The following is a 15,985-nucleotide window of genomic DNA, read 5'->3' as shown; positions in this document are numbered from 1 at the left end:
AATCTTCAATGCGTAGTCTGATTCCGGCCTTAGCACGACTCTGATTAGACTGCAATGCTTGCGACGCTGCGATGCAATCAATGTAGAACCAGCTTAAAGTATAATATTATTAGCGCGCTAATATCGTTGTAAACGCATTCTGAATACGGGCTCCTATCTATAGTATATACATATAACAGGGTATCAATCACGAAACTTTTTCTCTAGAGTGAAAAGTAAAAAGTAAAAATTTTCTCCATTAACTTCTGATCTATGCATTCTGAGAGAAGATCACAAAAATATTTAAAATAAGTCTTAAAAATATTTATAAATATTTTGTAAATATTTTATAAATATTGTATGCTGTCAGGGTAAGTGATAAATATATATATATATATATATATATGTAGTGCTGCGATATTGAATTTATTGTAATTGGAATTAACAATTGGCGGACTTATTTATTTTACATCTTCATTGACCAAACTGACATCATGAGGTTAATTGATTTAGCCACCGAATCTCTCACAAGTAAATTTAATTTGTTATAATGTTAATTACTGCTGAATTCACATACAATCTGTTAATTTGTCATTGCTTTCAACCGTTTTGATATTTATACATGTAACATTAATAATGACTCTATAGTAGTCGAAACGTTTGTTATTAATGTAAGTTATTTATTAAATTTGTTTATTGGCTCGTAGGCCTTCGTAACGTTTTTTTTATTTAATTGATATGAAATGTTATATGAAATATTTCTATCGGCATTTAAAAATATGGTTATAATTTCATTTCGAATAATGCTTTGTGTTAATTTATCGTAATTTCTTAATTTTTGTGCAACAAAATAACTAAAATTTGTTTCGTCGTTCCGTTTGCCCTTTAAAGCTGAAGCATATGTTTCTAAATTTTGAAATGCTTCATCTGAACGTTGATCTTCTAATTTTATTCTACTCGATGATGATTTTTTAGACAAATTACTAGAAATTTTATTCTTTTTGGATAAATTGTTGCTTTCCTGAGTTCCTTCTTCATCTGATACTTCCATTTGTTTTGGATATTTTTCTTCAAGCAATACCTGGAACAATCAACATTTCTTTAATAATGTATTATTTTTTAAAATAATATATCATTATATGAAATTAAATGCAAAAATAACTTCATTAATCTGATAATCATACATTTTTTCATAAATATAAGACACTAATATTTTGAAGTACTATTATTCAGTTTGTAAAAAAAGGCCAAGTTATATTTTAAATGATACTAGAAGTTAAATACGATTTAAATATTTAAAATTTTTTAAATCAAAATAAATAATTAAATTTTCTTTCTATATTATAGCAAATTATTAATAAAACATAAGGTAAGATGATAATGATGATGTAATAGCGAATATGGTACAATTCTGAACATATACAAAATAAGATTTTAATTCATTTTTTGAAATTTAAGTTTGGTTTTCTTCTGTATTTTACCCTCTCGGTAAAATTTTTTTGCGTGACTATATATAAATATGTATAAACATACCTAAATATGTATAAATATTCATAAACGTATATAATTATGTCCATAACATGAAATGGATGTCCATACATCCTTCTTTCTTTGGTAAAATTACTTTTTAGTGTACTAAAAATAATAATAATGAGAAAGCATAAAAAATAGTTAATGGGACAATTTTCGCAGTTTGTTTTAGAAAAAATCAAGTTCGAAAAAATGCAAAAGATTGCTCATACATAACTATAATATGTATAATTTTACATACAATTATATATAATTATATACGAGCAAATCTTTTACATTTCTCTAAATTTGATTTTTTCTAAAACAAACGGTACGAAAATTTTCCTTTTAAGTATTTTTTATATTTTCTCATTATTATTATTTTTATTATTATTATTTTTTTTAGTACACTAAAAAGTAATTTTACAAATGAAAGAAGGATGTATGAATATATATGGATATATGTATATCATATACAAATATACGTTTATAAATATTTATACATGTTTATGTATGTTTATATATACTTATATGTATGTATTCATGCATGAAAAATTTTTTACCGGACTTTAGTACCCTTCTCATAAATTAATATCCTCCTCCCAATGAAATTAGGATTACCAAAGTTGAACCTAGAACCTGCAAACTTGAAATTGGATTTAGATCTTATTTCATTCAGAATTATATCATGTTCGAAATTATACCACCTTACCTTATTTAGAAAAATTTCAAAATCCAAATTTTTCCAAGATTGGCTTATACATTTAGATCTAATAGAAACTAAGGATAAAAGCCAATCATTTGAAAAATCTTAAAACAAAAAATTACTTTTTCTGTTGAAGACAGCCATTTAGTCCAGCGCAAAGAATTGCAAAATTCTATAACAAAAGGACCATCATTCCATTCATATTGGGATAATGGAAGATCATATGGAATCGGAAATACCGGAATGGCTGGGTCGTTTTCATTCACAATGGGAAATGTCGTTGTTTTAGTCTAAATACAAACAAGTTTGAGATGTAATAATTGATGTTAATCGCGACTAAAACATGTGTTTTTAACAGATTATACATTTTAAAAAATATTTATTAATTTATTAATATGTTAGGAATTATTAAAATAATAATATACAATACTATTAAAATAATATGATACTTACGATAAATTTTGGTACAAATATGACGCCGACCTCGTAGTTTCCTATACTATAACCGTATTGTTCAATTGATCCCCATGCGGCTTTGCTTAGATTTGCGCTGGTGAGCACAAACCAGGGAATGCTTTTTGAATCAGGAGAAATCCTCGTATATGATTTAATATGAGGCATTGCACGATTTCGTCCTGTTCGCTTTGCTTTCCATTGACTACCGAAATAAATATCAAATTCTGTAGAAAAAACGGATCACGTCTAGACAAAACATAGACATAAAGTTTTGAATAAAATAAAAGTAAACAGTTATAGCTTACTGCAAGTATAAATCTAACCACTGCTGCTTAGAATGCGTTTCTGCACTATAGGGCGAGCACCAAGATACATTTTGATAATGAAAGCTGTGTTTGTAATTCTGAATCGATGGGTAAATAAACTTAAATTCCGGTTGACCCTTTATACTCTTAGTATTCTCTCTTGACATACACGGAATTATATCTTTCAACAACCAACTTTCAAAAGATGAACCAAGTTTACCTATAGATGAACTTTGTGCAACTATAGGCCACGGAAAAACATCTGACGGCAATGTCACGTGATGCGATAGAACGTGCGCCAATTTCTTGTACCCCCAAAAATTGGCTTCATTATTTTGATAAATCCCAGGAATCGAAGCGATGAGAAACACGTTTACTTTAGAAAAATCCGCCTTCTGCACCGCCCATATCCACTGCGTCAACGCCGGTTGCTTATATCTTCTCAGATATCGCTCGAGATCCTTTTTAAAACCCGTTGGAGATTCTCCGTCACTGGAATTCGCGGATTCTGGTAGCCGGGGCAGATGAGGCGAAATCCACAATCTGAATACAATAAAAAGATATTCATAGGCAAACAACAAAGAATGTTTAAGAATATTTAGCAGACCCTTGTGTCACATTTTCCCAATCGGTAGAACGCAAGTTGGCAGTGGAGACAATCACCCTAATTCCATCATCTTTGTATTGTAGGATCATGATCTTCGTATGATGACAAGCAAACTCGGTTTCTATGTTTACTTTTATTACAGTAATATTATTAAATAATTTCTGATAATATGCTTTGCCGCCGTACAAAATCGTCATATCAGTACTTTGACCAGCCAATAAATATTGCCAACATAGCCATTCGACATCTACGATAAAATTTAAATGAAGACTGTAAACAATTTCTCCAAGACTACAATCGAGAATCTCAGGGAAAGTTATAGAGAATTCTTGCTTATAAGTCTCTTCGGAATTTTCGATTCTTGTCAGGAATAAATGATAAGGTGCTGAATAATCATATTTTATCGCAAACTCTCCTGGTTGCACGATCATGTGACCTAATTTTCTCATCATCTTAATGGCCTTCTCGCTAACTTTCTTTCTGGACTTTTGGGAATTACAAGCTTGGAATTTATTCATGATGGAATTCATATTCATAGATGTTCCTAAACTTTTGTTTCTAGAACTATTTTGATAGTTGCTAATATTCTGCTGATTATTTTTAGTGCGATTATTGTTCTGTATATTTATTCGTCTTATGTTCTTCGTAACGGAAGAGCCGGATTTTGATATCTTCTGATTGTTTTCTCTTGCCTATTAAAGAAATTTATATTTATTGTTCTTATTTTCCACAATTTAAAGTTCACAAACTTATTTTTAATTTCACCAACTTCGATGCTTTGCGAATTCTCACGTCTTTTATCGAACAAAACTGTAGAAAGTGCCTGAACTTCTATATCCATCTGTTTGAGTTTATCTTGCCTCTTTTGTACTCTTGCTTTCTTATGTCTCTTTACTTTTTCAATAAAATCTTCTTACTTTTAATATTTCCAACACTTGATGTAGCAGTAGACAAAGATACATGTAGAAAATAAATCCAATTGTAGATACACAAATGTAGCACAATATATTTCAAATTATCCCAGACAATGTTTCCAAAGCAATGTTTGCAATCCTAAAGACGACTCAATAAGTAATACTCAGGATTCCAGTAAGATATTGTGAGATATCTTGAAGATAGGATATCTTTATGATATCGAGTACTGCATAATAACTTTATTAAAAAATTAAAATAAAATAATAGAAATCGATTTACAAAAAATCTTATCGTCTCTTCTATTGTAATCTATTTTTCATTTTTCATGTTTTAAATGAAATGCTATTGTTTCTTATTGTTTTTTGTTTTGTTCTTTGAAAATGGATTTAATAGTTGAAACACAATAAAATCCTTACAGTAATTTATGATTCTCTGTGGTTTTGTTTATTTTATTAAAAAAAGTGATTGAATCCAGAGTTAAATAAGTTAATATTTTTTTAATCAAATTAACTTAAAGTTAATAGCATATAAAATCAAACTAATAATGAAGTATCTAAGGCTCTAAAGAAATAAATTAAACTGGAATAAAAAGCCTTTAAGAGCTAACGCCAATTATTGTTGCGCAATTTTATTATGTATTACAATATTTACAACGAAAATTCAAATGTTTCGATCCACAGTTAGAGTCCTCTTCAACGAATAAGATAAGATAATTTATACATAATTGAAAGACAATCTTGTCAATTTAGTTAATAATAGTGATACAATTTAAAAATAAATATATGTTAAGTCGCCGTGAGAAAATTGTTTCGATTGTTCGTAACCATTAGAACGATGTTGGTAAGTAAGTTGTCGAAACAAACATCAAAGAGACAGTCCGATTGATGTGCATTAGAATACAAAATTTACTAAAACACATAAATAACAAAGAGTTAATGTTGTAAAACCAAGTCAGAACTATAACGTCAATTACTTACATACAAATCTTCTAGGTATAATTATCTTGTGATGTTACATCTATTTGTACACTTATCATAGATCAAATAACAAGCTACGTCGAACCACAATACTAGAGGACATCTTATATACTTTGAGTGAAGAGGTGGAAGCATCAAGACTTAGTCAATAAGAAGTATATATAAGATCTAAAAGATCCGTGTCACTCTGTAAATTTAAATCATTTTTCTGTTTGTGTATAAAAATCATTTCCGATATTAGACGTTTGCTTAAAAAACTTTCATTGTCAAGAATTTTTATATTGTCCCAATTAAACTCATATTACAATTCCTGTCAGTGTTCTCAGTAATTGCTAAATGTTGCGATGTTCCATTTTACATGATTCCTATGTTCACTAATTCTTGTTTTTAGCATACGACCTGTTTGACCCACGTGAGATTCATCGCGCGCAATCCAGTTTGATATAAAATTAAATTAGTTACTTTAAGATTGAACTCAAGTTTTAACTCAAGTTAAATAAGTGCACAAAGGGACATGTAAGTACAGTTTAAAAGATGAACCACCAATCATGCTTGAAATCGTGTATTATGTGCACTTCGGCCATTTGACGCAATATTTCTGAAATCAATTGCGATACTTTAAGAAATCTAGTGATTTTATACTGTTTCTATATCTGATGTCAAACCGAAGATTATACACACGCGGTATTTCGTATTGAATCAAATTTAGGATTATACATACGCGAAAGAAAACGGAATAATACTGTACGAGATATTATTGCATTAATCTCAGTTTGTTAGAATCGTTTGAGATGATCGCAGTACAATCAGTATAAAAATAGGATGATAGACAGGATGTTGTGTGCTGTTAGGAAATATGCACCAGTGCACTCCAGTGTTCCCAAACGAAATTGCGATTAGAATTATAAATTTTAATATTAATAGTATAGGTTACAATTAATATTGATTATTAAATAATATAATTATTAATTATATCTAATATCTTACTTTAACGTTACATACGTACAAGTAACGAATCGTTACCATTTAATTAATGGTAACGGTAATATATTACTTTCTAAAATTAGTAACAAATAACGATCGATAATGTTATTTTTTATAAAAAGTAACGATAACAGTAACGCGTATTTTTTATAAAGTAACATTTCCAATCTTTATTTGAACATGAAATATAAGAATAAATTGATTTACCAGCACCGTTCTCTTAACCATAACGTACAATACAAACACGGATGCAAAAATGTTTTATCTTTATTTCGTTTTCTTTCGCGTATGTATAATCCTAAATTTGATTCTCAATACGAAATACCACGTGTGTATAATCTTCGGTTTGACAGATAAAAAACACTAGTGTCAGTTGAAATATTACACTCAGTGTGTAGAGTTGACAAATTCGTTGACGAAAGGACTATCGCCCGAATTATATTGGCTTAATGGAAGATCGTATGGGATTGGAAATACTGGAACGCCTGTATCTTCTTCTTCCCCAATAGGAAATGTTGTTGTCCCAGTCTAAATACATACGAGTTTGAGACGTAATAATTAATATTAATCTACTAAAATATATATCTTAAACATATTTCCATAATATGTATCCATTAATAGCATTAATATCTCAGAAATTAGTAAAATAATAATATGGTGCCTACGATAAATTTTGGTATGAATATGACACCGGCCTCGTAGTTTCCTATATTGTAACCTTTGTATTGTTTGATTGATCCCCATGCGGCTTTGCTCAAATTTGCGCTGGTGAGCACAAACCAGGGAATTCTTTTCAAATCGGGCGAAATCCTTGTGTAGGATTTAATATTAGGCATCGCACGATCTCGTCCTGTTCGCTTAGCTTTCCATTGACTATAAAAATTAAGAAATAAATGTAAAATTCTAGCTGTAGAAAAAAACGGATTACTTCTAAGGTGTAAATCATACGTATAAGCGTAAATATTTAAATAAAGTAAAAATAAAGGATTGTAACTTACTATAAGTATAATTTTAGCCACTGTTGCTTAGAATGATTTTCTGCTCTGTACGACAAGGGGGTAATGAAATCTTGATAATCAAAGCTTTGCTTATAATTCTCTATTGACGGATAAATAATCCGAAATTGTGGTTGATTCTTTGAACCTTTAGAAGTCCCCTCCGACATACACCAAGTTATGTCTTTCAACCAATTTTCGAAATTTGAACCAAAGCAGCCTATACCAGAACTTTGTGCGACTATAGGCCATTGTGCATTTGACGGTAATGTGGCATAGCGCGATAGAACGTGTGCCAATTTCCTGTATCCCCAAAGGTCGGCTTCGACAGCTTTATAAATTCCGGGAACAGAAGCGACGAGAAACACGTTTATATCAGAAAAATCCGCCATCCGCACTGCACGTATCCACGACGTCAAAGTCGGTTGTTCATATTTACTCAGATATAGCTCAAGATCCTTTTTAAAATTCGTTTTAGATTCCCCATCATTAGGATTTGCGGATTCGGGCAGATAAGGCAGATGAGGCGAGATCCACAATCTAATCATAGAACATAATAAAAAAAATGTTTATAGACAAAGATCATACGACTAACAATAAGAAATATCTATAAACGTATTTAACGAACCCTTGTGTCCTATTTACCCAATCGATAGAATGTAAGCTAGCAGTAGAGACAATCACCCTAAGCCCATTTCTATATTGCAGGATTGTGATGTTCGTATGATGACTAGAGAACTGATCACGCTGGTTTACATTTATTATAGTAACGTTTTCATTTAATTTTTCATTATGTATTCTATGTTTGCACAAAATTGTCATGTCGGTACGTTGGCCAGCCAACAAATACTGCAAATACAACCATGTATCATCTACCATAAAAGTTAAATGTAGACTATTAACAATTTCTCCAAGACTACGGTCGAGAATCTCAGAAAAAGTTATGGAGAACTTTTGATTATAAGTCTCTTCGGAATTTTCGACTCTCGTGAAAAATAAATGATAAGGTGCTGAAAAAGCATATTTCTTTGCAAACTTTCCTGGTTTTGTAATCATTACTGCGTAGCCAAGTTGTTTCATCTTTTGAATAGCCATTTTTCTAATTTCCTTCCTTGACATTGCGGAATCAAACGGATGCATGAGATATTCCATTCTAGGTGTTATTGCATTTGCATCTTCTTCACTGCTTTCGAAACTGCTTTGAGAATCGCCGATATTTTGCTGAATATCATTTGTGCAATAATTGCTTTCTACACTCATCTGTCTCATTTTTTCTGTATCGAAAGTGCCAGCTTCTGATGCCTCCTGACTTTTTTTTCTTGTCTAATGAAAAAATTTTTATTTATTGCATTTGTTTTTCACAATTTAATGTTCATAAACTCATTCTTCATTACACTAACCTTGTCACTTTCCGAACTTGCATGTTCTTTGCCGGTCAAAGTTGTAGAATGTGCTTGAGATGCTATGTCCATTTGCTTGAGTTTATATTGTCTCTTCTGTGCTTTTGATTTTCGTTTTTTCATTTTTCCTTCAAATCTTTTTTAGCACTTGAGTAGCAGCAACACAAAAATTGTGAGTGAATTAACTACCAATTATCGTAACTGTCACAGCACACTTTATTTTGTAAAAATCCTAAGGTGTTCCAGATTTTTAAATACAATCCGAAAGACGACTGAGTAGATAATATCTATAGGATATTCCAATAAAATATCGTGACATATCTGTGTATATATAGGATCGGTACGATATCGCTTACTACATAATGATAACAACAACAAAGGAGAGATATAAGAATCGATAAGATTTGCACAATATGTTATCATTTTCTATCATAATATTATATATCTTTAAACGAGCAAACCTAGGTGACTGATGAAATTAATTATTTATTAATTTATAAAAATATTTAGACTCACGGTACATTTCGGTTTAACTTTAATCTTCTTCAGTCGTGGATAAATTGCAAATTATAAGCGCATGATGTTAACACAATGACGGTTACCATAAATTATGTTTTTCCGCATAGTAACCGTCATTGTTAACATCATGCGCTTTTAATTTGTAATTTATTCACGGCTGAAGAAGACTAACTAAGTTAAGTCGAAACGCCTACCGTGAGTCTACACACTTTTATAAATTAATATATATAATAATTAATTTCATCAGTCATCCAGGTTTGCTGGTTTTTAATATTTGCTTGGGGTCAGTTGTAACGTTACAATTGTCCCAAAACTTACATGATTTTATTTTAGTATTATTTTGTACACTCACCGATTAAAAGGTTGCAACAGATTTTTTTCTATGGTTTTCGAAATGCAGCCTACTCATCGAGCGATTGGTTTTTACTTATGGATCCATAAGTAAGAACCAATCGCTCGGTGAAACTGCATTCCGAAACTTCCTCGATGAGTGTAGGTCATGTAACGCAGGAAACTCACGATTCATAAGTTCTGGAATAGGATTTCCTTAAATTTCTTTACATCCTAGGGAGGGATGTATAAATGTGTTTTTTAATCTTCTAGACGTTATCTAATTGTAAGATATCCAATAGACACTTAAATGTGTGCTAAATATTTTTCTGAATATATGAAACCATCTTAAAATATCTTATGGTTATTACGATGTCTCAAAATATCTGTACTACATCTATTGAATAAATTAAGTATACTTTGTGGATGGTTGTCCCTGTTTTGTCCTTCCCCAATCTATCACCATTTTCAATAGTTGTTAGATTGACCACTGTGAACAATCATTACGCGTAAAATAAAGCATCTCTGATATATCAATCATATCATTCAGCTGTCTATCAGTTATTTCTCCACTGAAATTAAAGTAACAGTTATTAACCAAATAATTGGTTTATCATAGAGGCAGTTTATTGTGATATGTATCAATTTACCTCACATATCGGAGCAATTAAGTTAACTACAATGCATGTCCGTATTTCATTTATTGCAAAGAAACTATACAGTGTATAGAACCATTACTGGTATGAAAATGTAGAGAAAGGTTCTCTCTATTATTGATATATTTTAATCATAATAATTAATCGTTTACAAAAATCTAATGCCGAAATTGTGAAAACTGTTTCAACCGGTTGGAACGACCCGGTCTCCCCTAATGACATAATCAATAATGATATGATTATTAATTACATACAATTGAGGAATACAAACAATTACAATGGGGATGTTTTGACATTTTATTCAAATAAATCGGATTTTTCCGGTAACATTTCTCCATAAAAGGACAATATTTCTTTTCTGCAATGTCAAATAAATACTCTTATTGTTCTAAAATCCAGAATCTTTCTCTCTTGAGAAAACGCACCTATAATCGATAGGAAATAAAAGCTTTTAACATCTGTAATCATCATAGAATTCATTGTCGTAAATAGGACTGAATTATACTTATGAATGCAATAATTTATACGAGTCTGATTTTGATAGTACAAATGTCTGATTATGTATTTCTTTGTTTCTTTCAAATAAGAAAGAAGTGATAAATATGTGTAATTTTGCAAAACATTACTCACTCTAAAATTCCACGAACGATTTTCACTTACACTTTTAGATACTGAAGTGATAAACTACAAGATACGATATCTGCCACTTCTTTGAAGTTGAAATTTGTAGTAATGACTGAGCATTACTTTCATTTCAGATAAAGTCGCTATATTATTTATAATTTATATATCAGAAATATAATTACTTATGAATACAGTGTAATTAATAATTATTTCTCCCATTCGACGCCATTGCAATTATAACAACAAAAATTTCGCGAAGATATAAAATTGTAGAAGCGTTTCAGACCTTAGATTTTTGCGATATCTCGAACCGCACGATTCAATTGATTCAATGAGCCTTCTCGACCATGGAAAGATGAAAAATGTCAAAACTAAAATCTTTGAATTATTAAAATTCGTAAACATCGTAATGGTCGAAAAAAAATTATTCACATTGCGATATGTAAATAATGCCCGACAAAAGATTCATCATTGCCATCAAGGCACACCATTCAGTCAGACTGTCGCTCGTTGAAAATTACAAGAAATAGGTGAATAAAAAATATGTATTTGATGGAAATTCTTTGCAATTTGTTGAGCGATGTCCAGAAATATTTTTCCAATGATCTAATACTCGATTCGTCAAAAGAATGAATTCCTTCTCTGGCGAAAATAAAGATCGGAGGGTAAGTTCAGTGTAAGAGGAAGTGACAGTTAAACAAAACCTACAGGAAGCGTAAATTGTAATAACATAAAAAAAGTTTACCTCTTAAAACACTTGTTTTCGCTACTCCAATTTAAGCTTTCTAGAAGTTCCTTCGTTTACGCTTCTGTCACTCTCCCCTTACATTTGACTTATATGCTTCGGTTTTTATTTTCGTCAAGATTTTGCGTAATTTGCATTTTACAGAGACGTGTGATTTTAGCACGTGACAATCTCATTAATTGGTACACAATTAGATATGGACGCATTCGTTGAAAATTCGATGTTTCTTTTTGTGGACGACTCAGAACCCATCTTCCGATCCACCGAATACGACAATACAGGCAGGGTTGTGGAATTGGCAGACGTTGGCTGCGATACGGAAACCACGTTTCCCATACATTTTCCACGTGATGCGTTTGATCGACGTCGCGGAGGAGCTGAAAGCCTCGGATCGACTCGCAGAATCACCAAATGGCTCAACGACAGACCGAATGAATTTACTCGAAGAGTTAGCGACATAAATAATGATGACGTAAGCAAACACGAAACAATAAATCGACGCTTCAGATATAGTCCTGGAAATTTCATTAGCACGCTAATAATTTACTTAAAAAGTTAATAAAAGTATATCCAAAATTTTTATTGTTTCAGCCTAATATTATAATAAAAATACACAGAAGAAAAACATAATAGATTTTTAGGAATAAAGCTTACTTTACAATGTATACATATCTTCCTGTTGATCATAGGACAGAAATGGGAATTACATCCGAGGGAAAACGCGGCAACACGTACGCAATTACGATGACGAGCCTGATGCGGATTTCAACAATTCGTATTCGGAGAATCCTTATGATGATTTCGAACTATCGAAAAACAATTTCGCAGTTGAAGAAGATAATTATACTCAATTTGTAAATCCCCAAAATGCAATCGCGCGTTCTCATAAAGAATGTGTCTCGCGATATGATTACTTGATTGATCGCGATAGATACTTGAGAAATCTCGAGTCTCCATTCATGCAAAGTATTCATATACCTCTAAGGAAGAATATTTCTCCGCGATGGCTTGCCGAGAGCGATAAAAAGAATCTCTGCGAAATTCACGATACCGATATTCAATCTGGTGAACGCAAAAAACGAACAAAAATTCTTTCGAAAAACGGAAGCTTCAATCGCGAAGCGGGTATGTTTTCTAAAAATCGACAAATGTTACACAAACTAATTGCAGATATTTGCAGATCCAGTGCATTCGGCATTATTTTCAATTACACAGCAAATATTGCAAAAATTGTTTATAATTTTAAGTTACGTAAATCTTATTCTTCGGATTTTGATCTTCAAAATAAAAAAAAAAATCGTTCAATTATGTTAATTTAAGCAAAGATATATTAATTTAAAATATACTGGACAATATCAGTTAAAGAATTTTGAAGCGGATACCAATTGAGAATTATAGATGATCTTTAATACTAGTAAAAAAATTTCTATTGATTTTTGTAATTCCATCATTTACATCTTGCAGAATTCGAGCAGGCTCGCGAAATAGCGATGCATCGCGAACAAGATAATCTTCCCAATGTCGTTGACCCTGTCGCATCTTCAAAACAAATGTTTTGGGATTATGTTTCATTCGAAAACGATTCAGAATGTGAAGAAACAACTTTTTACAATCCAACGAAGACAAAAAATCACGGCGGGTTGCAGAAAATGACACCGCGCAGGAGAAGATCGTACATCTTCAATTCACAACCGAAACGCATAGATGTTGTTGATTCGGAAGGAGAAGAGTTCAATGAAACGGTTAAAAAAAACAATCGAGAAAACTTGTCGCCCAAGATTCCAATAAATAGCGAGAGTTATCGAACTTCGAAAGGTGATGCAATGAAAGAGAAACCCAAGATTTTACGATTAAATACACCGAACGCGAATTCTTCACGAAATCAATCGATGAGAACATCCGTTGATGAACAAATTTCGAACATGTATTTTACAGCAAAAGGTAAGAATTATAAAGAAAATTAAATTATTAAAAATACACACATTTTTCTCCTTCACTCTCCCCTTTTCTCTGATCTTTTTTACCGACGGCGTTGTTTGTGAGTAGTTTGCACAGCACCGGCAGATATCTCTACAATTACATAATTTGTCGACTTCATTGATACTTCCTAAGTGCTAGGAGTGAGCGAAAATTTCACACAGATAAGATAAATTTGGTGGGAAAAAAGGTGGGATTTAAAAAAAGCATATTTTATTAGAAAATCTATTTTAATGTGAAAAATTTACTTAAAATTATGATATAAAAATTTTACAAACTTATGTACACAATAATAAATATGTATGTATTTACATTTATATACATAGTATAGAAATGATATTTATCGTCTTCACAAATATTTTGAAAAACATTAAATTTTAGATCATATTCTTGATCAATTTACACTTATTTTATAAATATTAAACACAAAATAGTACGGCAAGAATACAAAAGTTCATGTGGTAGTCAAAATATTAAAAATAATGTAATAGATTTGATGTTTTATCACACCGCATTTTTTGAACGTGCTTGTACATGTTATTTTAATCTTATCATCTTGCATCACGAGAAATAAATATTTTACTAATTTATTTATTTATTTGCAAGTTATACGTTTTTTTATAGGTTCAATTAACATGAGGCCGCATTCAGCAACCGAAGGGAAGAAAAATAAATTTTCAACGATCGAGAGGAAAGAAGAAATTATAAATACGACTGGAATGACTGTCGACAATCATCGATACCGCAACAAATTCGTCAACAAGCTTTCCAATAATTCTCCCAAGAAAACTAGTCGTTTGACAAGAATGTTTAATCGCATCGCAGACTCGTCGGGCAATAGACAGATAGAAATGGAAAACGAAAGAGATAACATAAATTTTCATCGCGGAAATAGTAAAATAGATCAGATCAATGTGACTGTCTCGCGATTGGCATCAGAGAAGATAAAGCAGAACGAAAAGACATTTGCTTTGAAAATGACAGATATTTCTGTGCCGCGCGTGGATGTAAAAAAAGAAAAAAAGAGGAAATTCTTCTCTAGATTACCCATACGAACGTGGAAACGTCTGAGAACAAAAGAACCCGCTGCATTGCGTCCTGAGAGGGACGCAACGAACGATGTTAAGGTAAACGTCTCAATAATTGAATATGCCTAGCGATTAAAAAATCATCAATACATATTTGCAATTATAAAGATATTTGTTAATAACAGCATTAAAAAGAAGTTCAATATTTTGTATCTGCAAAATAAGTAACAAAAACGTATAATTCTGATTGCAAATTATTGTGAAAAGAATTGTCTCTTTCAAATTTTGCAGAGGCAGTCATATTTTCATTCATTTTCTTATCATCTTGAGTCAATTACAGTATATCTTCAAATTTTTTAAAACGTTGCAATGTATTTAATTTAACATATAGTGTTTTTTATTATTGTAAGAAACTGAGAACTAAATTTTAGAAAACGTATTTTATTAGAAATTTTGTTACTGATACAATTGATATGTTGTAATAATTAATGGAATTTTACTGAAATGTTCCTTTTTTAAAATTAAACAATAATACTTTTAATATATTTAATATATTTAATATTTAATGATCATCGACAAAACAGTTTCATGTGGCATAATTTTTTTGTAATGCCCCTAACTAATAAATCAATAATAATATAAAACTATAATAATACCTCCTTATTAATTCATTTATTGGGACATTTACTTTATTAACCAAAAGCTCCAGAAAGTGGAAAACGAGACTGCAAAATTGAACAATCATCTAGAGAAGACAGAAAACGTTGACATTCACACAAAAGATCGCACAACCACAATAAATAGCAACGATATAAAACGGAGCGAGCGTTTCGGAACAGGATCGCCCAGTGTTGATAAATCAGGATTGACTTCCTCCGATTTGAAGAGCATAAAAAGGATCAAAGACTTCAACGCGACAAGGAGAACATACGAGCAATGGAAGAAGAGGACGAGCATCAAGTAGAAATCTCACAAGATATCTCGAGATGAAGAATACAAAATATAATTAATACTTTCAGTCAAAGTTTATATTAAAGGTTCAGTCTTTCTTGATTTTCGTTGATTCATATTGCAAATAGCAATTACATGCAGTACACTAATTGTGAAAGAAATGTTTGATACGTATAATCATTTATTTTTTGTTAATATATGACTAACAAAAACTTTCTTACTTTTTCATTTAAAGCTCCTGAGTAGTCACTACAGCCATATTGAATCGTAACGTCAGAAGCGAGGAATGACACGTTAATTTTATGTCGCATGCCATTTGTAA

General features: G+C 31.1%; 4 protein-coding genes across 5 annotated transcripts in view; 2 read left to right on the top strand and 2 right to left on the bottom strand.

Moving 5' to 3' along the window:
- The window catches only part of LOC108728054 (probable tyrosyl-DNA phosphodiesterase), a 5,195-nt gene extending 595 nt beyond the window's left edge, over positions 1 to 4,600 (bottom strand). Inside the window, exons 1-6 of the mRNA XM_018456404.1 lie at positions 4,332 to 4,600; positions 3,563 to 4,254; positions 2,956 to 3,498; positions 2,648 to 2,852; positions 2,317 to 2,484; positions 751 to 1,060 (exon numbers count right to left, since the gene is read on the bottom strand). Coding sequence (XP_018311906.1) covers positions 751 to 1,060; positions 2,317 to 2,484; positions 2,648 to 2,852; positions 2,956 to 3,498; positions 3,563 to 4,254; positions 4,332 to 4,403 — 1,990 coding nt within the window. The 5' untranslated portion in view covers positions 4,404 to 4,600. The remainder of the gene's footprint in view (positions 1 to 750; positions 1,061 to 2,316; positions 2,485 to 2,647; positions 2,853 to 2,955; positions 3,499 to 3,562; positions 4,255 to 4,331) is intronic.
- Positions 4,601 to 5,104: 504 nt separating this feature from the next.
- LOC108728141 (probable tyrosyl-DNA phosphodiesterase) lies at positions 5,105 to 9,117 on the bottom strand. Of its 2 annotated transcripts, XR_001936878.1 has the most exons (7): positions 8,834 to 9,117; positions 8,062 to 8,756; positions 7,437 to 7,973; positions 7,104 to 7,311; positions 6,824 to 6,966; positions 5,455 to 6,052; positions 5,105 to 5,385 (listed from the first exon to the last, which is right to left on the bottom strand). XR_001936878.1 is itself a non-coding variant. In XM_018456534.1 (5 exons), the coding sequence occupies exons 1-5, from the start codon at positions 8,954 to 8,956 to the stop codon at positions 6,826 to 6,828; spliced, it is 1,704 nt and encodes a 567-aa protein (XP_018312036.1). In that variant the 5' UTR covers positions 8,957 to 9,117; the 3' UTR covers positions 6,722 to 6,825. The 2 variants fall into 2 exon arrangements, 1 of the variants encoding a protein (XP_018312036.1); XM_018456534.1 differs by lacking the exons at positions 5,105 to 5,385; positions 5,455 to 6,052 and having other exon boundaries at positions 6,722 to 6,966.
- A 2,404-nt stretch (positions 9,118 to 11,521) lies between these two features.
- On the top strand, positions 11,522 to 14,659 carry LOC108728053 (uncharacterized). Its single transcript, XM_018456403.1, has 6 exons — positions 11,522 to 11,627; positions 11,852 to 12,179; positions 12,397 to 12,832; positions 13,172 to 13,648; positions 14,309 to 14,609; positions 14,647 to 14,659. The coding sequence occupies exons 2-6, from the start codon at positions 11,904 to 11,906 to the stop codon at positions 14,657 to 14,659; spliced, it is 1,503 nt and encodes a 500-aa protein (XP_018311905.1). The 5' UTR covers positions 11,522 to 11,627; positions 11,852 to 11,903.
- Positions 14,579 to 15,699, top strand: LOC108728143 (uncharacterized). Its single transcript, XM_018456535.1, has 2 exons — positions 14,579 to 14,811; positions 15,416 to 15,699. The coding sequence occupies exons 1-2, from the start codon at positions 14,662 to 14,664 to the stop codon at positions 15,674 to 15,676; spliced, it is 411 nt and encodes a 136-aa protein (XP_018312037.1). The 5' UTR covers positions 14,579 to 14,661; the 3' UTR covers positions 15,677 to 15,699.
- Positions 15,700 to 15,985: the final 286 nt, after the last annotated feature.

This window comes from Mycetomoellerius zeteki, unplaced genomic scaffold, assembly GCF_001594055.1.
Source record: "Mycetomoellerius zeteki isolate Tzet28-1 unplaced genomic scaffold, Tzet1.0 scaffold58, whole genome shotgun sequence".
NCBI classification, from domain to species: Eukaryota; Metazoa; Arthropoda; class Insecta; order Hymenoptera; family Formicidae; genus Mycetomoellerius; species Mycetomoellerius zeteki.
Note: the sequence above shows the minus strand (reverse complement) of the source record. Positions and strands in the feature narration are given on the sequence as shown.